We start from the raw sequence: 24,203 nt of genomic DNA, 5'->3' as shown, positions 1-24,203 counted from the left end.
CCAGGTGTGATTTCAGCGCGGAAGTGAAACCAGCACTGATGAAAGGCGAATGCCTGAAACGCGTCTGCCCAGCGTTTCGCTGCTGTAAATATTCATGTTGTGATTAGATAGAACTTGCAAATTGAAGTCCTTTTACCTCACCGAGCATGTGTCGGCCCCTTCTGTCTTGGGAGAAGTGGTTTGGCTGTGATGTTTATCTCGGGGTTGCAAGCACCGAGTACCGGCATGCCCTCTCGTTCAGGAGCTTCTCGAGAGCTTGTGAAAATTGGAGGTGAAGTATTGAAAATACAGCGCGACGCCCACCTGGAAGGAAAGAACATCCACTGTGATCGTAATTACTGTTGGGGAGAGAGGTACCCACATGGATTGGGAAAAGGTGTGTGCTTAAGAGACTTACCATCTTAGCCTCCCAAGAAACTTTCCTACGAGTCTTGTGTCCGTGGCTAGTAAGGTGGGGCACCACATGGTGTTCGGGAGTCTAATCACTGTATGTAGGTTCCCGCAGCGGCTTCTGCAAAACCCGGAGGGGACAAGATCAGGGACCTGCGCCTTCCACAACCAAGGGGAGTGGGCGTAACAACTAACTCCGATGGGAGTGGACTACCGAGTATTTAATCAGGCCCCCAGGTGTGATTTCAGCGCGGAAGTGAAACCGGCACTGATGAAAGGCGAATGCCTGAAACGCGTCTGCCCAGCGTTTCGCTGCTGTAAATATTCATGTTGTGCGCAGATGGAACTGGCAAATTAAAGTCCCTTTACCTCACCGAGCATGGGTCGGCCCCTTCTGTCTTGGGAGAAGTGGTTTGGCTGTGATGTTTATCTTGGGGTTGCAAGCACCGAGTACCGGCACGCCCTCTCGTTCAGGAGCTTCTCGAGAGCTAGTGAAAATTGGAGGTGAAGTATTGAAAATACAGCACGACACCCACCTGGAAGGAAAGAACATCCACTGTGATCGTAATTACTGTTGGGGAGAGAGGTACCCACATGAATTTGGAAAAGGTGTGTGCTTAAGAGACTTACCATCTTAGCCTCCCAAGAAACTGTCCTATGAGTCTTGTGTCCGTGGCTAGTAAGGTGGGGCACCACATGGTGTTCGGGAGTCTAATCACTGTATATAGGTTCCCGCAGCGGCTTCTGCAAAACCCGGAGGGGACAAGATCAGGGACCTGCGCCTTCCACAACCAAGGGGAGTGGGCGTAACAACTAACTCCGATGGGAGTGGACTACCGAGTATTTAATCAGGCCCCCAGGTGTGATTTCAGCGCGGAAGTGAAACCGACACTGATGAAAGGCGAATGCCTGAAACGCGTCTGCCCAGCGTTTCGCTGCTGTAAATATTCATGTTGTGCGCAGATGGAACTGGCAAATTAAAGTCCCTCACCGAGCATGTGTCGGCCCCTTCTGTCTTGGGAAAAGTGGTTTGGCTGTGATGTTTATCTCGGGGTTGCAAGCACCGAGTACCGGCACGCCCTCTTGTTCAGGAGCTGTCATCAGTGATGTCATGAGTGATGTCACTGACCATGTCATGAGTGATGTTAGATGTGACGTCATCAGCAGTGCGTTGCGGGCACGCGAGTTATAATGTCCAGATAACTATAACATGTGTGAAACATATGTTTTTTCAGTGAATTTCTAAGGTTTTTTAACACCTTGGGTGCTATGGGTTTTCCCGCTGCATGCTGGATTTGCAGATTTACCATTGTTCATGACAAAGCCAGCCCGTCATAAGCGCAGGGCAGGTAACACCCATGACGAGCTGGCTTTGTCATCAGCACTGAAGGGGTTAAATGCTAATTCCTAACTATAACGTGTGAAACCTATGTTTTTTTCAGTGAATATATATATACACACACATATACATCACAATTTATAATGAAAGTGGAAGTTGTCTGGGGGGAAATTCTAGAAGTTCAGGAGAATGCCTCCATATGTAAAGTAGAAAAGGGCCCTAGAGTCTAGGAAAAATATTCATCTTGCATGGAGGTGTGAGGACAGAAAAGTAAGACGGAACAGGCTGAGGACAGCAACTTACCATACACTTCATCTCTCATCTTCACGTGTCAAGAGAGTGCCTGCCTGTGTGAGTTCTGTCCCATGTTCTGACTAGGGCTGTCCCGATTGCTGCTTGTTCGCCTTTGGTAGCATGAGAAGAGCTTGTGACTCCTACTAAACATTTTTGGTTTCATTCTGCCTAGCAGGTGTAGCTGAACTCTTGTAAAGACTGTATAGTTTTTCTCAGGGTGCAACTGTGATGTCTCTCCCACTTCTTTCCTTGTTCATTAGAAGCATTTCTACAGTAGGCAGTACCCATGCCTTTAGAAAATACTCATGGTTTCTACTTAGCCATTCCCAGGTGGCATCTTGGATGTGATGAAAGTTTGTTAGGTCCGGCTAGAAGGAGTGTTGGTGCTCTCGACAACATAATGGGATGGGAATGGGATGACACACCGGCCCAATGGAACAAAGTCTTCACATGTAGCAGTCTACTATGCTTGTACCAAGAACATGACACAAATAGTAAAGTGTCTGCACTCTGTGTGTTTAGCTACACTAAACTTGTGGTACAATTAGTGCACTCTTTGCAGCCTGCGTGTAGCTGCACTTACTATACAAGTTGTACAGTTTGCAGTCCACCCGTTTTGCGGTTGCATGAATCACGTTGGAAAAATGTTGACCCAGGGTTTGGTCAAGGTTTATATTTGCTTATCCAATTTTTTAAAAGGTACTTTCCTGGTTTCATTTGTTGTATGTGTTCTATGTCTCTGGAGATAGGAGGATAAGGGAGGGACTGTGCCTTAAACAAAAAGGAGAGGGAGAAAGGGAGAGGGAGATCAGCAAAAGGAAAAAGTGGATGCGAAAGAGAGAGAAAGGGAGTGAGAAGAGAGAGAAAGAGCAAGCTATTGTGTGATTTGAAGGCTAATTCCATTTAAGGATTACATACTAAAAAGCACCAGTTCTCCGCCCCTCCCCTAGCCTGCAGTGAGATTGTAAGCTAAGAGCCTTAGTGCACTGTTTAGAGCTGGGAGTCGGTCTCAACCTTAGAATGAAGTTGATGCCTAAAAAGAGGCATATGTATATCAAAGTGAGATATGCATATTTCAAAGTGAGATCCGCGTATATCAAAAATGAGGTATGCGTATATCAAATGGAGGTATACGTATATCAAAATGAGGTACCCATATATAAAAGTGAGCCATGCGTATATCAAAGTGAGCTAGCTATTCGTATATCAAAATTTGGTATGTGTATATCAAAATGAGTATAATCAACAAAAGAGCGCCCTAGACACTACACCATGAAGAACCCTATTCTTCTGTGCAAACTAAGTGGAAGACCTATCTATAAAGCGAGTGGTCAGTTGGTACAAAATCATATGAAGGAAAAGGGGAAATTAATTATTTCCTAAAAGAACCCTCACTCACCCTAGAGGTGACATGCTTCATCATCGGGTTTGTTCACAGGGGGGGCTGACTATCCCCTCCTGTGTGCTACCACGCCTGCAAGTGCAGCGGAGCAGGTATGTGTGAAAAGTGGTGATCAGTGAAAAAAGTGTGTATGGTTAAAAGATCACAACTGTGCCTCAACAGACTTTATTCGGGGCCAGTTGTTTCACATTAAAAATTGGTATGATCACTGGATGTTTTAATTTTTGTCCAGGGATACCAATAGGTGACTGGTCAACATGTTTCTGCTGTAAAAAGCTCAAGTCAGCTCAGCTTTCTTCAGGACCAAAATAATAAATCAAACAATCCTACGGGGGTCCAAGCACGCTAAGGCCTGCCCACACCGTTAGGAAATGAAAAGTGAGGTAAAATAACAATTTTGTACTGTCCTCAGGATAACTCACGGTTTACCCATCCAACTCCTGTTAGTCATCAGGCGTTGTATCTGTGAACAAAAATGACATATTCAATCTTATTCTATATATATCTCCTTCAAACTTACATGACCATTACTCTACTTGTATGAACTTATTCACGTTAATTCAGATATTGACTATTAATTCTACCCTTCAATTTTTCAGATGGGGATATTAGTGGTGTCTACCCTATTACACACCACAAGTAGGTTCAAGACTATATTCCCTACATTTTTGAAAAAAGAGAGAAAAGGTAAAAACCCCTTTATGTCAAGCTTAGCTTTCTCTTTGAAAACTATTTAACAAGTGTTTCATATCAACAGTAGATTTAGACTTCAGACAAAGGAGTATTTTAAGTGGCAGTCCAACAATAGTTATTTTCTGGTGCAAAGAGGATTTCAGCATTGAATGACAAAGTAAAGCATTAAATGCGGCAAACTTACAATGCTTGTTTTTGTGAAACGCTACATGGGCTCAGAGGGATCAGCAGATCTTCACTCGCTGTCAGAATCTGTGTAATCCGAAAGAAACCCATTCAGTTCGACCTGGTTATCGTCATTTAAATGCCAAGCGCAACTAATGAAAATATCTCTGGAAACGCTGTCGTTTCATTCGATAGCCCAATCAAATATGCAGGGTTACTTACTGCAGACCGCGAGACTCGCCGCCTTTCCACCTACTCGGTTGCTCCCAAAGGCCCGAAACGCGCTGTGCTCGCGTTTCTCTGCCGTTTAGTTCAATTCCGTGTCGCGCGTGCGTGACGTCACGCGTAGCGGAACTTGAACGCACCACGTGGTCTCTAGTGGTTGCCGTGGTGATATGTAGCAAACTATTCTCCGGACCTCAACTCTTGCGTACGGCGGTATATTGTATTGCAATGTTTTGCTATGAAACCATGGAAACCGCCATTAGTCTGAGTTACGCGGGGATGGTAGAGCCCCTCGCCTGATTTTCTGCCAGAATGTTAATCCTGAGACTGATAATGTTTTGGAATACATAGGTTGTGGTCCAATACCCTCTGGGCAATTATTATTTCCATGAGAAGGACTAGGATCTAGCAGTTACGCTTCCTATAAGAAGGACTGGGATCTAGCAGTTACGCAGCCTGTATACTCGCCACAGGACTCCTAAGCGTGGTGACGCTGAGTATTTCAATAGAGGTGGCATATATATGAATAATAGTTTTTGGTTAGACTGGTAACCATAGATAAATTTCCTGAAACAGTACAAAATTGTTATTTTACCTCACTTTTCATTTCCTAACGGTGTGGGCAGGCCTTAGCGTGCTTGGAACCCCGTAGGATTGTTTGATTTATTATTTTGGTCCTGAAGAAAGCTGAGCTGACTTGAGCTTTTTACAGCAGAAACATGTTGACCAGTCACCTATTGGTATCCCTGGACAAAAATTAAAACATCCAGTGATCATACCAATTTTTAATGTGAAACAACTGGCCCCGGATAAAGTCTGTTGAGGCACAGTTGTGATCTTTTAACCATACACACTTTTTTCACTGATCACCACTTTTCACACATACCTGCTCCGCTGCACTTGCAGGCGTGGTAGCACACAGGAGGGGATAGTCAGCCCCCCCTGTGAACAAACCCGATGATGAAGCATGTCACCTCTAGGGTGAGTGAGGGTTATTTTAGGAAATAATTAATTACCCCTTTTCCTTCATATGATTTTGTACCAACTGACCACTCGCTTTATAGATAGGTCTTCCACTTAGTTTGCACAGAAGAATAGGGTTCTTCATGGTTGTAGTGTCTAGGGCGCTCTTTTGTTGATTATAGTCATTTATATTAAGGGGTAGGAGAGTAGCCTTCTTTCCCTTTCTCTCTTGTTGTAGATACATATATCAAAATGAGGTCAGCTGGTAGCAACGTCACCAGGCAGATCGTATGCCATCCTCTAAGATTTCAACTTGCTGAGATGATACTCCACTACGTGCGCAAAACAACCATATCCTCTGGAAGGGCCACAAAATCTACGTCTCTCAAGACTACTCAAGACCAACATTGGAAACAAGGAAAGGATTCCTTGCTATCAGACCCAGTTTCAAGTCTTTAAGCCTTCAATCCTGGTTCATCAGTCCGGCAAAATTCAAAGTTACTGATAGGGGAAAAAGCCACACCTTTATTAACCCAAAGGACCTTTGTCTGTTTCTAGACAACAGAGGATCTACCATGATGGACACTGGTCTTGCTCCCTCAACCAAGCCATGATGCATCCTGTACAGGGGCTATATGTTACATATCCTTTTCTATTTAGTCTTTTTATGTAAAATGTTTCCTAGTGGACCTTAAAGCACACAAGTTGAGGTTTTTGTCTTCTGTATTATGGTATGTTTGCACTGTTGTATTACTCTAACTCTAACAAGGTGTGGGGGTAGTTCTGATTGGATTTATAAGCCTGTATCATTCTGTACCGTACCATACTGCCACAGTCCAGTTGACTTTTTCCACTACACTGTTTGCAGATCCCTAGGGTCTGCTGTTTTGGTCCCTGAGAAACAGTATCAATACTGATGTTACCACGTGACATTTAGAGTGTGTTGCCCTCCCTTATTGCTTAATGCTGCAACCCACTCTTCTCTTCCATTCGCATGATTCCATATACTGTATTCGCAGGGGAACATCCTTTACGACGCGGATGTTACCCCGCAGTACCGTTACAACGCGTATTTTAGAACGCAAGTCGTAACCACGACTTGCGCTGAAGGGCGCTAAAGGACAAGGAATAGTAGATTTACTATTCCAACACCTTCCCTACTGTACGTAGGCTGGTGTTGGAATAGTAAATTAAACTAATCCTAAGTCCGCACCCCCACAGCGCAAGTCGTGGTAACGACTTGCGTTGTAAAATACGCGTTGTAACGGTACGCGTGGTAATACCACCCGTCGTAACAACGTACATCTGTATTCGCATGATTCCACAAGCTGAATACTCGTTTGCTGTTTATTATTGCCATCACTTGCGGCTCTCACCTGCTGTCATCTCCCTCTTATACAACATTTGGGGCTGGTGGGTGGGGTGGAATGGGAGGGGGGTTGAGGGTGTTTGTATTGGAGTTCCTTCCTCTCCCATGTTTTTTCTTTTTCATTTTTTCCTCCTTTAGCTGTAGGTACATTGCTAACACATGTGTTCATATTCACCCCGCTGATACAGCATTCAGATTTATATATTTCCCGGTTACTTGTGAACTGCACCATATTCTCTACCCTGTTTTCATCCACTTTCAAGTGCTCGTTATCCTGTAGCTTATCCTTGCACTCAGATAGCCATGAGTGCATCGCTTCATTATGTCTAACTCCCCACTTTACAGAAATTTAAAAATTATATCCTTTAAAGTCAAGGGTTTTAACCACCAAATCAAAAGGAAAAAAAATTAAAACTACCTCTTTAAATTGATACCGGACGTAATCCTATTGCAAGAGACAACAAGCATTTGCAATGCAATAGGTCTCGCAGCATTAAAGTTTGAGTTATTGCCATTGTATATGACAATGTGTTGCATTAAATTTTTAGCAAAGTCTGTATTGGTGTATAAAGATGATTTGCAAGATGATAGCTGTTGCAAAATATTAAGCAATGTTGGCAATAATATTATATTATAATAATATTGCAAGTTACTGTTGTACTTATAAGCATTTTGGTAGCGTATAGTGATGTTGTGGTGCCCCTGAGTGATGCCGTTTGTAAGCAGGGCAAGTGAGAGGTGGTGGTTGTAAGCAGAGTAGCGAAGAGAGGTCCATTGTTGAAGGCAGGGGAGAGGAGGTGGTTGGAAGCAGGGGAGATGAGATGGTTGGAAGCAGGGGAGATGAGGTGGTTGGAAGCAGAGGAGAGGGGCCGGATGTTGTACACAGCCCGACCCTCTTTAATATCTATGTTACCCCACTGGCCAAATTAATAAGATCTTTCGGGATGGGGGTAGTCTCGTACGCAGACGACACTCAAATCCTCGTCTCTCTTCCCCATTCAGATGAACTAATCGCCTCCAAATTCAGATCTTGCATGGAGGCGGTCGGTAAGTGGATGGTTCAGAACTCTCTGAAACTGAATGGGGAGAAAACGGAGGTGATGGTGTTTGGGGGAAAAGAAAACATCTGGTCAGCCAACTAGTGGCCTGACTCCCTTGGTACTTGCCCTTCCCCCACATCCTCTGCTAAAAATCTTGGGGTGATAATAGATCCTGCCCTTGACCTAGGCAGCCAGGTGAGCAGAACTGTTTCCACCTGTTGGGGCCTGATTCATACTCTCCGTAGGGTCAGGAAATATCTGTCTTTCCAGGCAAGAAAACAAATAGCTGTTGCTCTCATCGGCTCGCGTTTGGACTATTGCAATGCGCTGTATGCTGGACTTAATAAAGGACAGCTGCAGCGCCTGCAGGTAGTCCAAAACGCCATAGCCAGATTTGTACTGGACATCCCCAGACGCTCTTCAGCCACTGCAGCCAGGAAAACACTGCACTGGCTACCGGTAGAACAGCGTATCCGGTTTAAGGTCCTGTGTATGACCTACAGAGCCATCGCTAAAAAGAGCGACACTGGAATTGGATCCATTATCTCCCACTATGCCCCCCGAAGAAACCTGCGTTCCTCTGGGAAACTGCTTCTAGCAGCCCCCCGTGTACGAAAAGCCAGGTGGGGCGGCAGAGCCTTTTCCACCCTTGCTCCTAAGTGGTGGAATGAACTTCCTTTGGATCTGAGATCCCTCCCGTCCCTACAGAACTTTCGCACTGCCTTAAAAACCCTTCTCTTTAAGCAAGCATATGTCTAAGGTCTTAATGTCTCCTTTTCTGGTCCTTCTTGACCTTTTGCTAGGCGCCTTGATACCTTCGGGTTATTGTCCTGCGCATTACAAATTATTTTTCAATTCAATTCAATTCAATTCACAGGGAAGGGGGGTGGATGTAAGCAGGGCAGAGGAGAGGGGCCGATTATAAGCAGAGCAGGCAAGATAAGGTGGTTAGAAGCAGGGCTGGCGAGAGGGGTCGATTGTTGTAAGCAGGACAGGTGAGAAGATGTGGTTATGTAAACCCTTTGAATGACAGGGGTTGCTATAATACATTAATCAAACACATGATAAGTTTTTGTACAGCACACATCCTGAAGTCGTGCATTTCGAAGTTCTCTTAAATATGGTAATGAATGAAAGGATGGAAAGTTATAAAACAACCGACCATAGTGTCTGCTTCTGTTAATACAAATTGGCTATTTGCATGAAAGCTCGCCTTCCCTGGGGCAAACATGCAATAAATCCACACGCGTATCAGTACTTCGTAACACGATTTCAGCTGAAATTGGAACGCGGTACTGGAAAAAAAAATACTTATGCTGCTCCATGATATGAGCAAACGACTTCAGCAAAACGCCGCAATGCGTGCATTCGCTATATAAATGGGGGAACTACTTTACCGCCTACTGTACCTCCAAGATCCAGACCAGCTCCCCACCAAATTGCTTTCCATGTATCGGGGGAGAGTACTGTGGCTTACACTATACTTCACATACTCCATGATACTAACACGTCTATATCCTGTGTCCCTCGTCTCTTTCAACATTCTCATTCTAAAGGGGTTTGGCCTTACAGTCCATTTTTTGTGTCATTGGCTCAGATGCGGATCGATCTTTCAGAAGTAATGAGAAGAGTCGTTGGCGCGTGTTTGCTATGGCTGGACCTGTGCAAATGCGCGTTCCGTCGGCGTTTGGTGTGGCAATGTAAAGCCACGCCCCTTGGCCGATGGTGCACCTTTGCCCTGCGTTTAAGCCCAGTGCGAGCAGTGCTCTGCTGTGCTGTGCGGGTGCTGCAGTGCCGAACTATAAGCACGCTCCCCGCCATCAGACTGCCGGCTGTGCCGGGCTCTAACCCCCACAGGACCAACGAGTTGCTGCTGCTACGGGGAACAACCCCTCACCATGTGGTTTACTTCCCCGGGGATGTGCAGGTAAGCTCGTGTAATGCGATGTAGGCAACGCTCCACCTGTAGGTTTGAAGAGGGACGTAGCTGCAGCAGGCAGGTTTTAGATATCGCGGATAAGGAATGATGGAGGCTCATGGGGTAAGAAGTGTCCTACCTGCGTAGAGACCTGTCTAAAGTAACCGAGGTCCCTTTCATGCGCCTGTGTGTGGCGTTTTAAGAGTTCCTTCAGTGAATCCCCCCACAACCCTTGGTGTCCTGAAGTGAGGTTGATGGAAGAAGGCTGTACAATGTTGCAACACCCAAAGCAGTTTGCAACAAAGCGGGAGAACTTTTGCTAATGCATGTAACAAGGGGTTTCACGGCTCAAATGGCAGTCTGCGTCGTCCGGCGGCGGCGGCGGCGGAGGGGGCGGGGAGGGGTGCTGTGACGTCAGCCTCGTTCTCGGAGTCCATTGGCCCCGGATCTTCCACGCGCTGGAAGGCGGACATAATTCACGGTGACGCGGGGCTCTCCCTCGGGCGGAGCCCCGCGGAGCCTACAGAATACCAGACTGGCGGTAAGTGGGACGGGGGGCGGTGCGCTTGTGTGTGCAGGCGTGTGTGTGTGTGTGCGCGCGACGGGGGTCTCTGTATGTGTGCGTGCGTGTATGTGCGCTCGTGTGTGTGTGTGTCTGTGTGTGCGCATGCGTGCAGGGGGAAGTGTGCCTGTGTATGTATGCGCTTCCCAGGAGACAGACACGGCGAGCGCGTTCGCGTGCGCGTGGCCTGCGCCGATCGCCTTTTGCGAGATGCGCCCGGCTAGGTGCTGTCTCCTGGGAAGCAGAGTCAGCAACAAAAGATCTCTGGCGAGACACAGCGCTTACGCGCTGTTTTCGCTACGAGACCTAAAAATGGCCCAAGGTGGGCTTGTGAGCTTTAAAAAGAGTTGGATTGCTGACGTAATTGACTCGACCAGTGAAAGTAAGAAAGGCGGGGTGGCCACTTTAATATGCAAGAACTCAGGCCTGTCAACTGAATCATGTGTGATTGGTAATAATGGAAGATGGGTCCTAACGAATTTCACAAAAAGCTCAAGGCATTTCCATGTACTCAATGTATACGGCCGGAATACGGATGATCCTGAGATCTGGGTTTCTCTAACAATTCCCCTGAGCAAAATTCCTGTCAGGCAGGTCGCTCCCCAAACCGCGGTACTGCCTCAGGTTGTACTGGTGCTTTCTCACTCTGCTGTACTGCTTTGGACTGCTTTGACTGTACTTGTCTTGTTGCTGATTGCCTAATTTATTTTGTACTTGTCTTGTTGCTGATTGCCTTATTTCATTCTTTCCCCCTGCTTGTTTCTGTGCTGTGCTTGCCTTCTGTGTTCCCCACCATCCGTCACCCTTCTCTTATCCCGCTCTTCCCGCCGCTGCGTCCCTGCTCACCCATTCGCCACCCCGCTCCTGCTTCCCAGCTGCTCCTCCCTCCCAACTCCCCTTATATGGAGGGAGCATGCAACGGGCGCACCGCTGGCGCTTAAGGCAAGCCCTTCTGTGCCCATCTGTGCCTGGACCATGACCAGCATCAGAACCCCTGGCCCCCGCAACCGCCACGGCGCCCGACACCACTACGATGCCAGCACCCTCCACGTACTAAACACCGGATGATCACACACCTGCGCCCTGGCCGCCCGAAGCACACCCACGGACCTTTCACCTGCCGGAACTGCAGCTTCACCAGCATCCGCCCACCAAGCCGCCGACCAGGAAAAAACCCAACTACCTCAGATGCATCCTCCTCAACACCCACTCTGCCCACAAACACGCCGTTGAACTCTGGGACCTACTCGACTCAACCTCCCCAGAATCGCCTTCCTGACGGAGACCTGGCTGAACCCCGCCTCTGCACCTGACATTGCCATAGCCGTCCTGGAAGGCTACAAGATCACCCACAGGGACCGCACCAGCGGAGTAGGAGGCGGAATCGCCATCGTCCACTGGAACACCTTCAGAGTCTAGACCAACACTGACGACAGCCTCAGCACCGCCGAGCACATGCACTTCCAGATCCACACCGACCCGAACACCACCCTCAGAGGAACCCTCCTCTACAGGCCCTTGGACCCCGACCACAGTTCAGTGAGTCCATCGCCCACTTCGTCAGCACACACGCCCTCGCCTCCACCGGCTACATCCTCCTCGGTGACCTGAACTACCACCTCGAAAACAGCAATGACACCGACTCCACCACCCTGATCGACAACCTAGCCAACCTTGCACTCAGACAACTCGTCACAACACCCACCCACTCTGCCGGTCACACTCTTGACCCCATCTTCTCCGCAAGCCCCCAAGTCTCCTTCAACCACACCACCGAACTCCACTGGACCGACCATCGCTGCATTCACTTCACCTTCAAGAAGCCCAACGCGCACCACTGCACCCAACAGATGCCTCGCCGCTGCTGGAGTAAAGTCACCAAAGACCAGCTAACCACCACCCTCGCCCGGAGCCCACCCGCCGACCCCGACACCGCTGCCCGCAACCTCAACCAGTGGATCAACAATGGGGCCAACACCCTCGCCATGTTCAAGAAGCCCTCCAACAGTCACACCTGCAAGAAAGCCAGCTGGTTCACTGTAGACCTCCAGGCTTCCAAGCAAACCTGCCAAAAACTGGAGAAGAACCGGCTCAGTGAACGAACACTGGGCATCATCGCAGCCCACAAGAACACTCCCCGCAGACACCATCACCTCATCAGATCCGTCAAAAGGACATCCTTAAAAGACTGCCTAGACAACAATGCACACAAAAGCAAAGAGCTCTTCAACATCGTGGGCGAATTTTGCGAATCTCGCGTTCGCGAATTTTGCGGATTTGCGAACTCGCAATCCGCAAAATCCGCGAATTCTTGCGAATTTGCGGATTTTTTTTTTTTTGTGTTCGCAAGGATTTCTGCCAGTTCGCGAGGGTTTCGTACCAGTTCGCAATTGCGAACTTACATTTCGTCGCGCAACGGTCGCGAATTATGTTGTTTCTACGTCTGGTTCATCATCACAGGTTCCCAGCACCCTCTGTTTCACCACTGCAACCCTCTGTTACATCAATGCCACCCTCTGGTTCATCATTACTGTAGATTATGGGGGGGAAAAGCAAGCACACCAGCCCTGCTTCAACTGAGATGAATTAATTTGGGGTTAGTTTATTAATGTGTCACTGTTTTAAAATTCCAGTCTGGCACCTGCTTCCTTATCTGTAATTTTGCTTTCTGTTGCAGTGCATTTTTTTTCCCCAGGACCTTCTTTGTGGCCTACTTGTAGCTATTGTATGAGCCTGCTGTGAGGGTCAGAGCAGGGTCATACAATTGTTGCAACTAGCAACTGAATTCTGGAGGGGCCCCAGTCAGGAAGCACTACCGGGAATTGTTACTAATGATGAGTTTGAACTCTTGCCCCTGCCGAGTGCTTTCACTTTTGAAAAACTCGTTTTTCTGCAATTTCGCGGGGTTCGCGGGGTGCGAACACGCGCAAGATCGGATTCGGAAGCCGCAAATTCGTGCGAATATGCAATTTGTTTTTTTTGCGGCGTGTTAGTTGGCAAGGTTTTGTGCGTTTTTGCGAGCCGCTCGTAGCGCAAGACGCGTAGTTACCCTCGCGGTCGTTCAAGGGCGCAGCCATCTTGTTTGCCTGACGTATTTCCGTTTCCGGGCGCGAAGTGTAATCTCGCAAAGTCCGCGGCTTGCCAGTACAGTCTCGCGCGTGTTCGCAAGGAAAATCTCGCGCGAACTTACCCGCGCGGTCGTGAACGGGCGCGGCCATCTTGTTTCTCATTCATTGCTATGGTTCTGGGCATGGTCTTTGTATCCTCTGTCAATCTCTGCCATCCTTTGCTTGTTTGAAGTTTTTTTTAATCTATTTTACTTATTATCTATCCCTCTATTTTTCTAGCCCTATATTTTTGTGTTTACTGCTACTTTTGGTTAATTTTAAACTACTTTTGTAAACTCTTTTCTTTTCTCCTCTTCCCTATTCTATTTTCTTTATTCCTTTCCGCCCAGACCATGGTGAAGGGAGCCGGGAAGCATCCCGAGAAGGGGAAGGGTCCCGCACCCCGTGTCCGGCTCCCGTGCGGGCGTTTGAGGGGGGAGCTAGTGATGCCACGGGAGATCTTTACCCCGGAGGAGGTGGCCCAACTCATTTTTTATGTTCAGCGCCGCCTCCCCAGGACCATCATGGGAGGCGGCAAGATCAGTGCCGGGTACGGGGCCCGGGAGCGCCGGAAGCGGTGGGAGAAGGTGTGCCAGGCCATTTACCACCACTCTCGGGTCTGGCGCACCTACAACCAGGCCACCCACCGCTGGACGGATGTCCTGACCCGTGAGCGAGATCTGCTCGACCTCCTTGGCCTTGAGATCCCCGGGCTTGGTGAGTAGTAGTAGCTATGTCTTTACTACTATGTTTTCTCCTGCTGTGTTATTATATTGCAAATTTTTGTTTTTTACCAAGAGCAATAATGCTGCTCATTACATTGTAGGTACATTTTATTTCAAAGTCTTCTGTGCATTTCAGGTACACTGCTCTCCTTCTCAGTAGTGTTGCTACTATGCTTATTTGTTTTAGATTTTGTGTTCATTTCATTGGCCTGTGAAATTATGTATGAGTGTAGTTGAAAGAACTGCGCAATGCTACACACTAAGGTTCAGATTTTTAATTACCGGCGCATCCCTGCAAAGTTGCAGGGATGCGCCAGTAATTGTGCGTCACGCCACCATCACCCATGGTGCGCCGTATTTACAATGCGGCGCGCCATGGGCCCAAAACGTCACCAAAGCGTTACGCATCTGTGCCGTAAAGGTGGCGCATTGCTGGAGTTGCGTCGCAACGATGGTGCAGCTCCATCAATTCTCTGGGGTGCCCTATCTCCCCAATGCTGCGTCAAGCCGTACGTCTGCTTCAAGCAGGCGCAGGGTTTGAGTCACGCATCATTGTCCTCAAAGTGACTGATTGAAATCTTGTAGATTTCCCTCAGCCACTTTTAGGATGCGTTCCTGCGCAGGAACGCCCTCCCTTGCGCCGGAACACCCCTATTGGCGCAGGGCTTTACAACGTGATGCATCTCCCAGATGCGTCACGTTGTTAATATACGCCGCACCATTGCGCCTCTTTTGTGCTGTCGCTGCGTCACAAAAGTCACGCAACAATGGAGCAAAAGAGCCGCAAGGGCCTTATAAATCAGCCCCTACAGACTCAAGTCCAGTCCTTCCTTTGTACACATGGCGATAAGAAGAAATAGTGGTGGTGGATTAATAGTTTGAGTATTTTAATGACTGGTGAATGTAGTAGGAAACTTTAGTGTTGTCGCTGATCTTCAATCACGATGGACTTTGGCTGTCACTTTGCGTGCTGCGGACTGCTGCCTGCCAATCCTAGGCAAACCTTTTTAGTACTTTGTTTAGTGAGTTACATAGGGTAGTTTCCAATTCGACGGTCCGCAAATCAAGCAATACTAAAGTAATGACGTAGTCGACCACATGAGATTGGTCAATAATATATCCCGTGGAGTCGTTCCCTATTTGCTATTTCGCAAAAATATTTTGTTACTTTGTTAGTTCTTTTTTAAATGTTTGATTTGGTTGAGAAATATCATCCATGTTTTCTGTTTTTCTTTCTTTCATGTTGTACATCAGCTTCCCCCAGGGGCAAGAGGAGGACACAGGAGGAGGAGGAGGAGGGTGCTGTTGTCGATGCAGGCCAGGACCGGGCAGTCGAGGGCTCCTTTGCTGGCCCCAGTAAGTTTTAATTTTAATATAGAGTACTTATTTTTTCCTAGCGTTCCTCATTCGATTTTTTCTAAATCGTCTTTGATCTTCTTGTAGACAGGATCTAAATTCTTATCCTGCCTCGACTATGACTCCGTGTGGTATTACTAGAATATTCTTATTAGTCTGTCTGTGTAGCTAACTAAGATTGCACATTTGGCATTTCCATTGGACTCCCATTCTAGTCAGCAATAGCTCTATGCACTGAGTGTAGTCCTCTGGGATTGTCCATAATGTCTTTTCAAGTATTCTAAATGTTTATGCTTTGACCATTGCCAACAATAAAAAGGTGAATGACCACCACCAAGAAATAATAAGATACTACTTTACTTTTGGTTTGGATAGGAGGACAATCCATTCTACTACTGTTGCAGGGACAAATCTGCACAAACAGAACTATGGACACTAAATAATGCATCGCTTAGCTTATCAATTATAATAGGTGCTGTAACTGTTAGACTTTCCACATACCTCAGTGATAACAGACTTTGTAGTTGAACCCCCAATCTCCTTACTGACTAGATAGTGTGGCAGAGTCATTTAGCTCCCAAAGTCACCGATGGCAGAGGCACGGACTCATGCTTGCAAAAATTCGAAAACCTTTAGCTCATCCACTCTAGTCTGGAGGACCAAAAACCACAGAGTCTATTTAAGTTTAAAAGCTTTATTAAAAGTAAACACATTTATTAAATTCAAGTTTGTCATAAAAGTGAACGTGTAACTGAAAATGGAAAAGTGCTTAGTGCTGACGATTAATTGGACACATTTCTTGTGGTCGAGCCGAGCTCTCACCTGGTTTGAACTTGATCCTGCTCGTGTTCTTAGAAGTCAAGGTTCTGTCTGTTAGGAGAAAAAGTGGTGCGTGTTAAAAAGTAAAAAGCAAACATTCATCAGTTGTGCCAAAAAGTGCAGCAAGACAACAGCCTTCCCTGGAAAAAGGGACATTTTTACTCTAGAGTACACAGTCAAAAATTATTAAATTGTACACTTTTTTTCACATTTCTTTCTTCCTCCTAGACCAAATATTATATAGTAGTGAGTGGTGTATTCTAACATTATTAAATGTACTTTGTAGGTGGAACATCTGGAGACGGGGCCAGCGCGGAGGTGGTGGCATTGGACGAGGAGGACAACTCTGGGGAGGAGGCGGTGCAAGTGCCGGAAAAGGACATGCCTGTGAGGGTTCAAACGGTGGTGGCGGGCAGAGGTAAGCTATACATTCCTTAGTCATTGAGATTGAAGACTGCAGAGTGTGCTTTCTGCACGGGTGTATTATAAAAAAAGCAGGTAGTAGCCTCCTCTAAATGTACTTCGACTTAGCTGTGAAGTTTTTGGCGAGAAGAATCCCAATCAGATCTGAGGTGAACTTGATGGATGGGATGAACGAAAAGCGAAAGAAGGGTGTAAGTAAGTGTGGAAGCACGAGAAATGTAATGATGACTGGCAAAGAAGAATGATATGTGTTTGCTTGGTCCCCGAGGTGGCTGGGAAGGTAAGAAAATGGTATGGTGCATGGCTGGGTGAATGATGAAGCAAGGATGGGTGGAAGGAGAACAGCCTGGGTGGGTGAGACAGAAACTGTATGTGTGCAATATACTTTGAATGGATGGATGCCTGGATCATTCATGGTACTATCTGACTCTTAGATAGCATATGTGAATCTAGAGAGAGTAGACGGTCACTGGATGAACTAAGTGTTACTTTGAAGAGCATGTAACACCGCACCCGCACGTCCGTTCCAGTGTAGGAAAGGCAAGGAAAAGAAGTTGTAACGTTGTCCAAAGACTACCATGAATAGTAGCAGTAGTTTGTATTGCAACTGCAAGCACAGCATATATCCAGTTATTACGGTGGACACTCCCTACCTCCCTTAATAACTTTAGTTTAGTAGTAGTACGTCATTCATGTGTGGGGGTATCACTGTTCACTCAATAATAAGCAAAGCACCTAAAGTCATCCCATATGTCATCAAATACATCCCATGTGAAGTGATAGATAATCAGATAATTTAGCTTCTTCATTTTCCTTTTCTAATACTCATTTGCACTGTAGGGTGAAAGCTAAATTAATTAAGCAGTAGCCCTTTTAACAGAGTATTCTCAGTGCCACCCGTAATAGAAAAGTAAGAGCTTCACCACCTGCATGTACTGGACCGGTACAGTAACGCAAGTCTGTCTCACTCACCATGGTGTGCGTCTGTTTTTCTCGGGTGCAAGTTCACTGCGCTGGCATTATGCCGGCTTGCATAAGATCACGTACCAATTTTCCTAAACAAGAGAGAAGAAGAAGAATAAGAGTGGTGTACTGTCATAGTCGACTGTAATAGAAGTCCATAGTGCTCGTAGAATTTGTTCCTTAAACTCCCACTAATGTTAGAGCAAGGATGAAGAAGTCGGAGGTTACATAGATACTGTCCTCAATAGTTATGCACTGTGCTTTCAATTTGCTACTTGTACTGTGACAACTTTCTGCTCAATCATTTTGTGTTAATCTTAAGGAGCATTGGTTACAGACTATGTCTTTCTTTTTTCATGTAGTTGCTCCTTCCAAATCCAAGACACCATCAAGGAGGAAGGAGCTGGCTCGAATGGCCCGGCAACGGAGGCTGGATGCCACTGTTGCTGAATATCGGCGGCTGGTGGCCCTGGAGGAGGAGGAGACGCAGTCTGGAACAACAACAACGTCCACTGGGACAGCTGCATCCTCCTCCGTGCGGGCTGCCAGCCAGCGCAGTGCTCCAGCGGTACGGAGCCGGGCTACCAAAGCCAAACACCACCGCCCAGCAGCAAAGAAAGCAGCTGCCCCTCACAGGATTTGCAAGGCACACCGGCGCCGCTTATCCCTCAGACTGTCCTACCTGGAGCAGGAGGTCCATAATTATAAGAACGTGGTGGAGGGCCTCCGCTTCGAACTTGCCACCCTCCGCAAGGAGCATGATGCCCTGGCTGCTAATTCCAACAGCACCCTGCCATAGTGTCCCTTGCCCCTTTTTTAGAGACTTTTGGGGGGTGGGAATTGGGAGTTGTGATTTTTGGGGACTTTTGAAGGACAATCGTTGGGGTTAGGGAGGGTCTTGCGGGAGATTCTTTTGTTAGGGCTATAAAAATATACTTTTTGAAACTTTATCTGACCATACCTGTTTTTTACTGCTTTTGAGTCTGGTGGGTGGGGGTTTAACATAACAGTAAGTTTGTTTTCCTGAATAGTCCTAGGACTTTAGTAGTACTACCGTCAATCAAATCTCTCGTCTCTCCTAATACTCCATTATACTACCTCCAACCAAACGCCTATCTTACCTGTAATTTCTGTTTGCAAGTAGGGCTAGGCCCAGGGCTGGCTCCACGGGAAACAGCAAATAAGGTTGGCAATCCTGGGCGGATAAAATTTCCTCATAGCGGTGGTACTAGTGGTGTGACACAGTGGCAGTTGCTTGCCTATGAAAAAAAAGAAAATGAAATCTGGTTTGTCCTCCTGAGCAATACAAAGGTACAATACAGAATATAGCAGGTGACAGAAGTACACTAGAACAGTGCCACGTTGTAGCCTAACAAATGTTAAAGTATAACTAATTCGGTTGAAGTTCTTTGACATTAGCCATGGGTCTTTGTCAAGCAGAGTAAGAATATATCCTCGGATTTCTTCACCAGCCTGTTGCTATCACCTTATCCTCCCCAGCAAGTGCGTGGATTTATTGCTGTAATTTAGTCACACATCAATCAAAACCACACAGCCCGGGGGAAGAGGGTTAGGGTTTGAAAAATGGATGGGTACGGGGGTTTTTGGGAAAGGTTTTGGGAGACAAGAAAAAGTAGCACAGCATGGACGAACAATTGTGAACATAAACAAATCTTTGGGTACAAACCTATCCATCAATCTTTGAAAGTGCATACACTACTGCATGCATGTCAGTTAAAAGTAAGTAGTACTTTCGACAACTGTGGAAGAAAGAATGCGACAGTACAGGGCGTGGGTGGAAATATTGATAACTATATTCAACATAAGGTCTCTGTAGCCAGATACCTGAGAGCCTTGCTGGTCACTATAAATCCATTCACAACAACACTCAATGGGGTTGGTCTGGAAGGTATAGTAGATAGAAAAGGAGAAATTGCTTTTTTTCTAGGTGTCCCCTCACTCACCAGGGTTGCCCCTTGGTGACATGCTTCATCATTGGGGCCATCCCAGTCCTCTACGGGCTGGGGCGTGCTGCGACTTGCGAATTACGTAGGAGCACTTACAAATGACTATGTGTGGTGCAGATGTGATAGTGGAGTGGACTAAGTGATGTGTTAAGGGATCAATTTAGAAGCAGAGAGAGATCCAAGAAATGCAGTCACAGTCAGAGAAAAAGGCAAGGGATACTGTATCTATGTGGTTGTAGTGGTCCTGTTGGAAGTGGTAAGTAAGTTGCCTGCAGAAAAAAAATCCTCCTTTTAGCGGCACTCCTCCATTGCAGCCGACGCTTCGTCCATCGATGTTGGTCACCAGAAGACACCCTGTAAAAAAAAAGCACAGCATACACAAACAATGGAACATAAACAATTCTTTGGGTACAAACCTATCCATCAGTCTTTGAAAGTGCATGCACTACTGCATGCATGTCAGTGAAAAGTAAGTAGTACATTCGACAACTGTGGAAGAAAGAATGCGACAGTACAGGGCCTGTGTGGAATTATTGATAACGATATTCAACATAAGGTCTCTGTAGCCAGATACCCGAGAGCCTTGCTGGTCACTATAAATCCATTCACAACAACACTCAATGGGGTTGGTCTGGAAGGTGTCAGGTTTACTCCCCGTGATCCAGTCGATGCAAATATGGTTCCACCTCCAAATGTCACCAACACCCAGAAGTGTAAACACAGGGTGTTCGAGCCATTAGGCGGGGGAGAAAAATAACAAACTAAAATAAAAAATGTGGGATGGGTAAAGGTAGGGTCAGCAGGGAAAGGATACCTGTAACAGAAGACAAGACAGGCATCAGTGAAGTGCTGTCCTAACATACAAGGGTACTCTCATATAGTCTCACTAAATAACCAAGGAAGTAGACAAGTACCTGAGCACCAAGAAAACATGACCTTGGATAGGAAATACTATAGCCCTTCTGCCACAATCTGTGAGGAAGGCCTAAGAAACACATAAACATATAGTTAACGAACACACTCCTGTCGCACCAAACACACTCGCGTTATACTAAGACATCAAACCCACTACTCACAACATACCACAAACATGGTAGAGGACTCAATGTACAAAGGGGGTTCCAAATAGTCAAAGCAAAGATGTATGGTCCAACAAAAAGGAAGAGGGAAACGGTAGTGTGTAGGAAGCAAGAACTACAACACTGCGCTCTCTAAGTAATGACCCAGTAGAGAATCTTTGGTGAAGGTCAAACAGAAAAACGTAGTTGCTGTTGCGACCACCACTGAATTCTGCCAACAACACACCCCACGGTGCACTACACAAAGAGAACTGGGGTAGCCTGTAGTTACCTCACTACATGCCCAGTTATGGAGGTCCTTTGAAATACACAGTTATACAACGGAGACGCGTAGTTGTCCTTACTACCGCGCTCCGTTTTAATAGTACAAAAACGATCCCCGATGTGAACGCTAACACGTGGTATAGACCGCCACTGTGCTCCGCCACACACAATTCAACCAAACAGGAATTCATCAAAGGTAGAATTCTGTTAGAAAACAGTCACAGAACCTCCCTTAACAATCCGTTCAGGCAGTAATCAGCTGACCGCACGGGCGGCCGAAGAGTTTAGAGCGGCTTTACCTGAAGACGCGTGAAGTCCGTCTACCGCCAAGGACAGAACAAGGAAGCGCTCCCCACTGAGCCTCAGGGGGGGGGGGGAAGGTGATAGTCCACAGGAGACACGATAGAAAAGCATGCAGAGCGTCCGCTCTCATGCCGGTGCAGAACAGAAACCAGAATAACGCGCAACAGGAAGCGCGTCTGTTCCCCAGATAAACTTCCTGCAAGTCTCCCGCCTACTCATGGGAAATGTAGTTTCATAGTACGGTAGGCGCTTAGGGGCTGCGTAACCTGACAGAAGGTATAGTAGATAGAAAAGGAGAAATTGCTTTTTTTCTAGGTGTCCCCTCACTCACCAGGGTTGCCCCTTGGTGACATGCTTCATCATTGGGGCCATCCCAGTCCTCTACGGCCTGGGGCGTGCTGCGACTTGCGAATTACGTAGGAGCACTTACAAATGACTATGTGTGGTGCAGATGTGATAGTGGAGTGGACTAAGTGATGTGTTAAGGGATCAATTTAGAAGCCTAGAGAGAGCCAAGAAATGCAGTCACAGTCAGAGAAAAAGGCAAGGGATACTGTATCTATGTGGTTGTAGTGGTCCTGTTGGAAGTGGTAAGTAAGTTGCCTGCAGAAAAAAAATCCTCCTATTAGCGGCACTCCTCCATTGCAGCCGACGCTTCGTCCATCGATGTTGGTCACCAGAAGACACCCTGTAAAAAAAAGCACAGCATAGACAAACAATTGAACATAAACAATTCTTTGGGTACAAACCTATCCATCAATCTTTGAAAGTGCATGCACTACTGCATGCATGTCAGTGAAAAGTAAGTAGTACATTCGACAACTGTGGAAGAAAGAATGCAACAGTAAAGGGCCTATGTGTAAATTATTGATAACGATATTCAACATAAGGTCTCTGTAGCCAGATACCCGAGAGCCTTGCTGGTCACTATAAATCCATTCACAACAACACTCAGTGGGGTTGGTCTGGAAGGTATAGTAGATAGAAAAGGAGAAATTGCTTTTTTTCTAGGTGTCCCCTCACTCACCAGGGTTGCCCCTTGGTGACATGCTTCATCATTGGGGCCATCCCAGTCCTCTACGGCCTGGGGCGTGCTGCGACTTGCGAATTACGTAGGAGCACTTACAAATGACTATGTGTGGTGCAGATGTGATAGTGGAGTGGACTAAGTGATGTGTTAAGGGATCAATGTAAAAGCCGAGAGAGAGACAAGAAATGCAGTCACAGTCAGAGAAAAAGGCAAGGGATACTGTATCTATGTGGTTGTAGTGGTCCTGTTGGAAGTGGTAAGTAAGTTGCCTGCAGAAAAAAAATCCTCCTATTAGCGACACTCCTCCATTGCAGCCGACGCCTCGTCCATCGATGTTGGTCACCAGAAGACACCCTGTCCACTGCCTGCCTGATGCTGAATTGTGGCTCGCTACTGTGAAGCCTGACTCCATCCTTTTTTCCCCATTGCAGAGACTGAAACCCGGCCTGTAATTATTCAACGAAAAACAGGAAGTGATATAATATTACAACACCACTGATAAATAAATATACGGTATGTAGGCTGTGGAGTGCAAAAAGTCACAATTTGATTTTCCTAGTAGACAGTACAATATTTTTGAAAGTGCGTACTCTGAGTCACCTTTTGAAGGATAAATAAGTATGGGCAAATTAATGTAGCGGATCTTGCCCCTCAAGCTAGGTGTACTGTAAACTGTGTTTTAGAACAAAATTAGATCTTCCTAGCAGTGCTCCCACCCAGACCCTTACTAAAGCCAGTCGCAAAAATGTAGAAGACCCCCAATCAAATCTCAAAAAACGAGGCCTAGCAGAAAACTGGTGACAAAACTTACTTTGAAAGTAAAAGTAGGCCGAAGTACCCCCTTCCTAATTACCCATTACCCACCGTGGATTGCATTCAAACCACTTGCAAGCAACCAAGCAAAAGTAGCCATAGCCAGCATCGCTCCAAGACTCGAAATCCCCCCCACTCAAACACATGCAATAGAAATACTGCTAACCCTAACGAACCCTAAGTTAAGAATCGTGGCAAAGGCTTTCTTTAACTATGCCAAATCCCCCCTTTCCCACCATGGATTTTCTTCAAATGACTTGCAACCAAAATTACACATTCTCACGAGTGCTCTAAGACCCCAGAACTCAGTTGGAAAAATCTAGAACACCCCGAAACACATGCAATCCTGCTGCTAGGGCTGACCCTAACGAACCCTAAGTTACAAAAAGTGCCAAAACTAAAGGCTTTTCCGCGCGGATTTTGTCCCAACCACTTCTACCCGGTATTAGACCTTCCCACGAATGCCCCAAGACCCGTCACAACCCACCCGCCAAGAAGCATAACACCCCCAAACAGGCCAAAAGCAAAATCTCATACTTGCAATATTTCTGGGCCTTCGGTCCAAACGCGCTGCGTAGCTAGGCCATAAGTCGGGGTTGGCACGACGGATTTCCTGAAAAGCAAATGCAATCAAGATTAGAGTGTCCCAGCAGTGCTCCCAGACCACGAAACTCACCCACAAACACCAGGAAGCCCCCCAAACAGGCCCCCGAAAACGCTACATAGAGCAAAATGTCAGAAATAGCCAAAAAAAAAAATCGGCCTGGATTTTGTCCCAACCACTTCTACCCGGTATTAGACCTTCCCAGGAATGCCCCAAGACCCGTCAACCCACCCGCCAAGAAGCATAACACCCCCAAACAGGCCAAAAGCAAAATCTCATACTTGCAATATTTCTGGGCCTTCGGTCCAAACGCGCTGCGTAGCTAGGCCATAAGTCGGGGTAGGCACGACGGATTTCCTGAAAAGCAAATGCAATCAAGATTAGAGTGTC

The 24,203-nt window shown here is 46.7% G+C and overlaps 1 protein-coding gene across 1 annotated transcript; it reads left to right on the top strand.

Moving 5' to 3' along the window:
• The first annotated feature begins 225 nt into the window (after positions 1–225).
• Positions 226–18,552, top strand: LOC147734646 (uncharacterized). The gene is made up of 4 exons (XM_086952469.1): positions 226–331; positions 15,447–15,548; positions 16,654–16,785; positions 18,116–18,552. Exons 1-4 carry the CDS (start codon positions 226–228, stop codon positions 18,550–18,552), a joined length of 777 nt encoding a protein of 258 aa, XP_086808595.1.
• Positions 18,553–24,203: the final 5,651 nt, after the last annotated feature.

Source organism: Lissotriton vulgaris, chromosome 1_2 (assembly GCF_964263255.1).
Source record: "Lissotriton vulgaris chromosome 1_2, aLisVul1.2, whole genome shotgun sequence".
Lineage (NCBI taxonomy): Eukaryota > Metazoa > Chordata > Amphibia > Caudata > Salamandridae > Lissotriton > Lissotriton vulgaris.
This window is presented reverse-complemented; position numbering and strand designations above follow the sequence as displayed.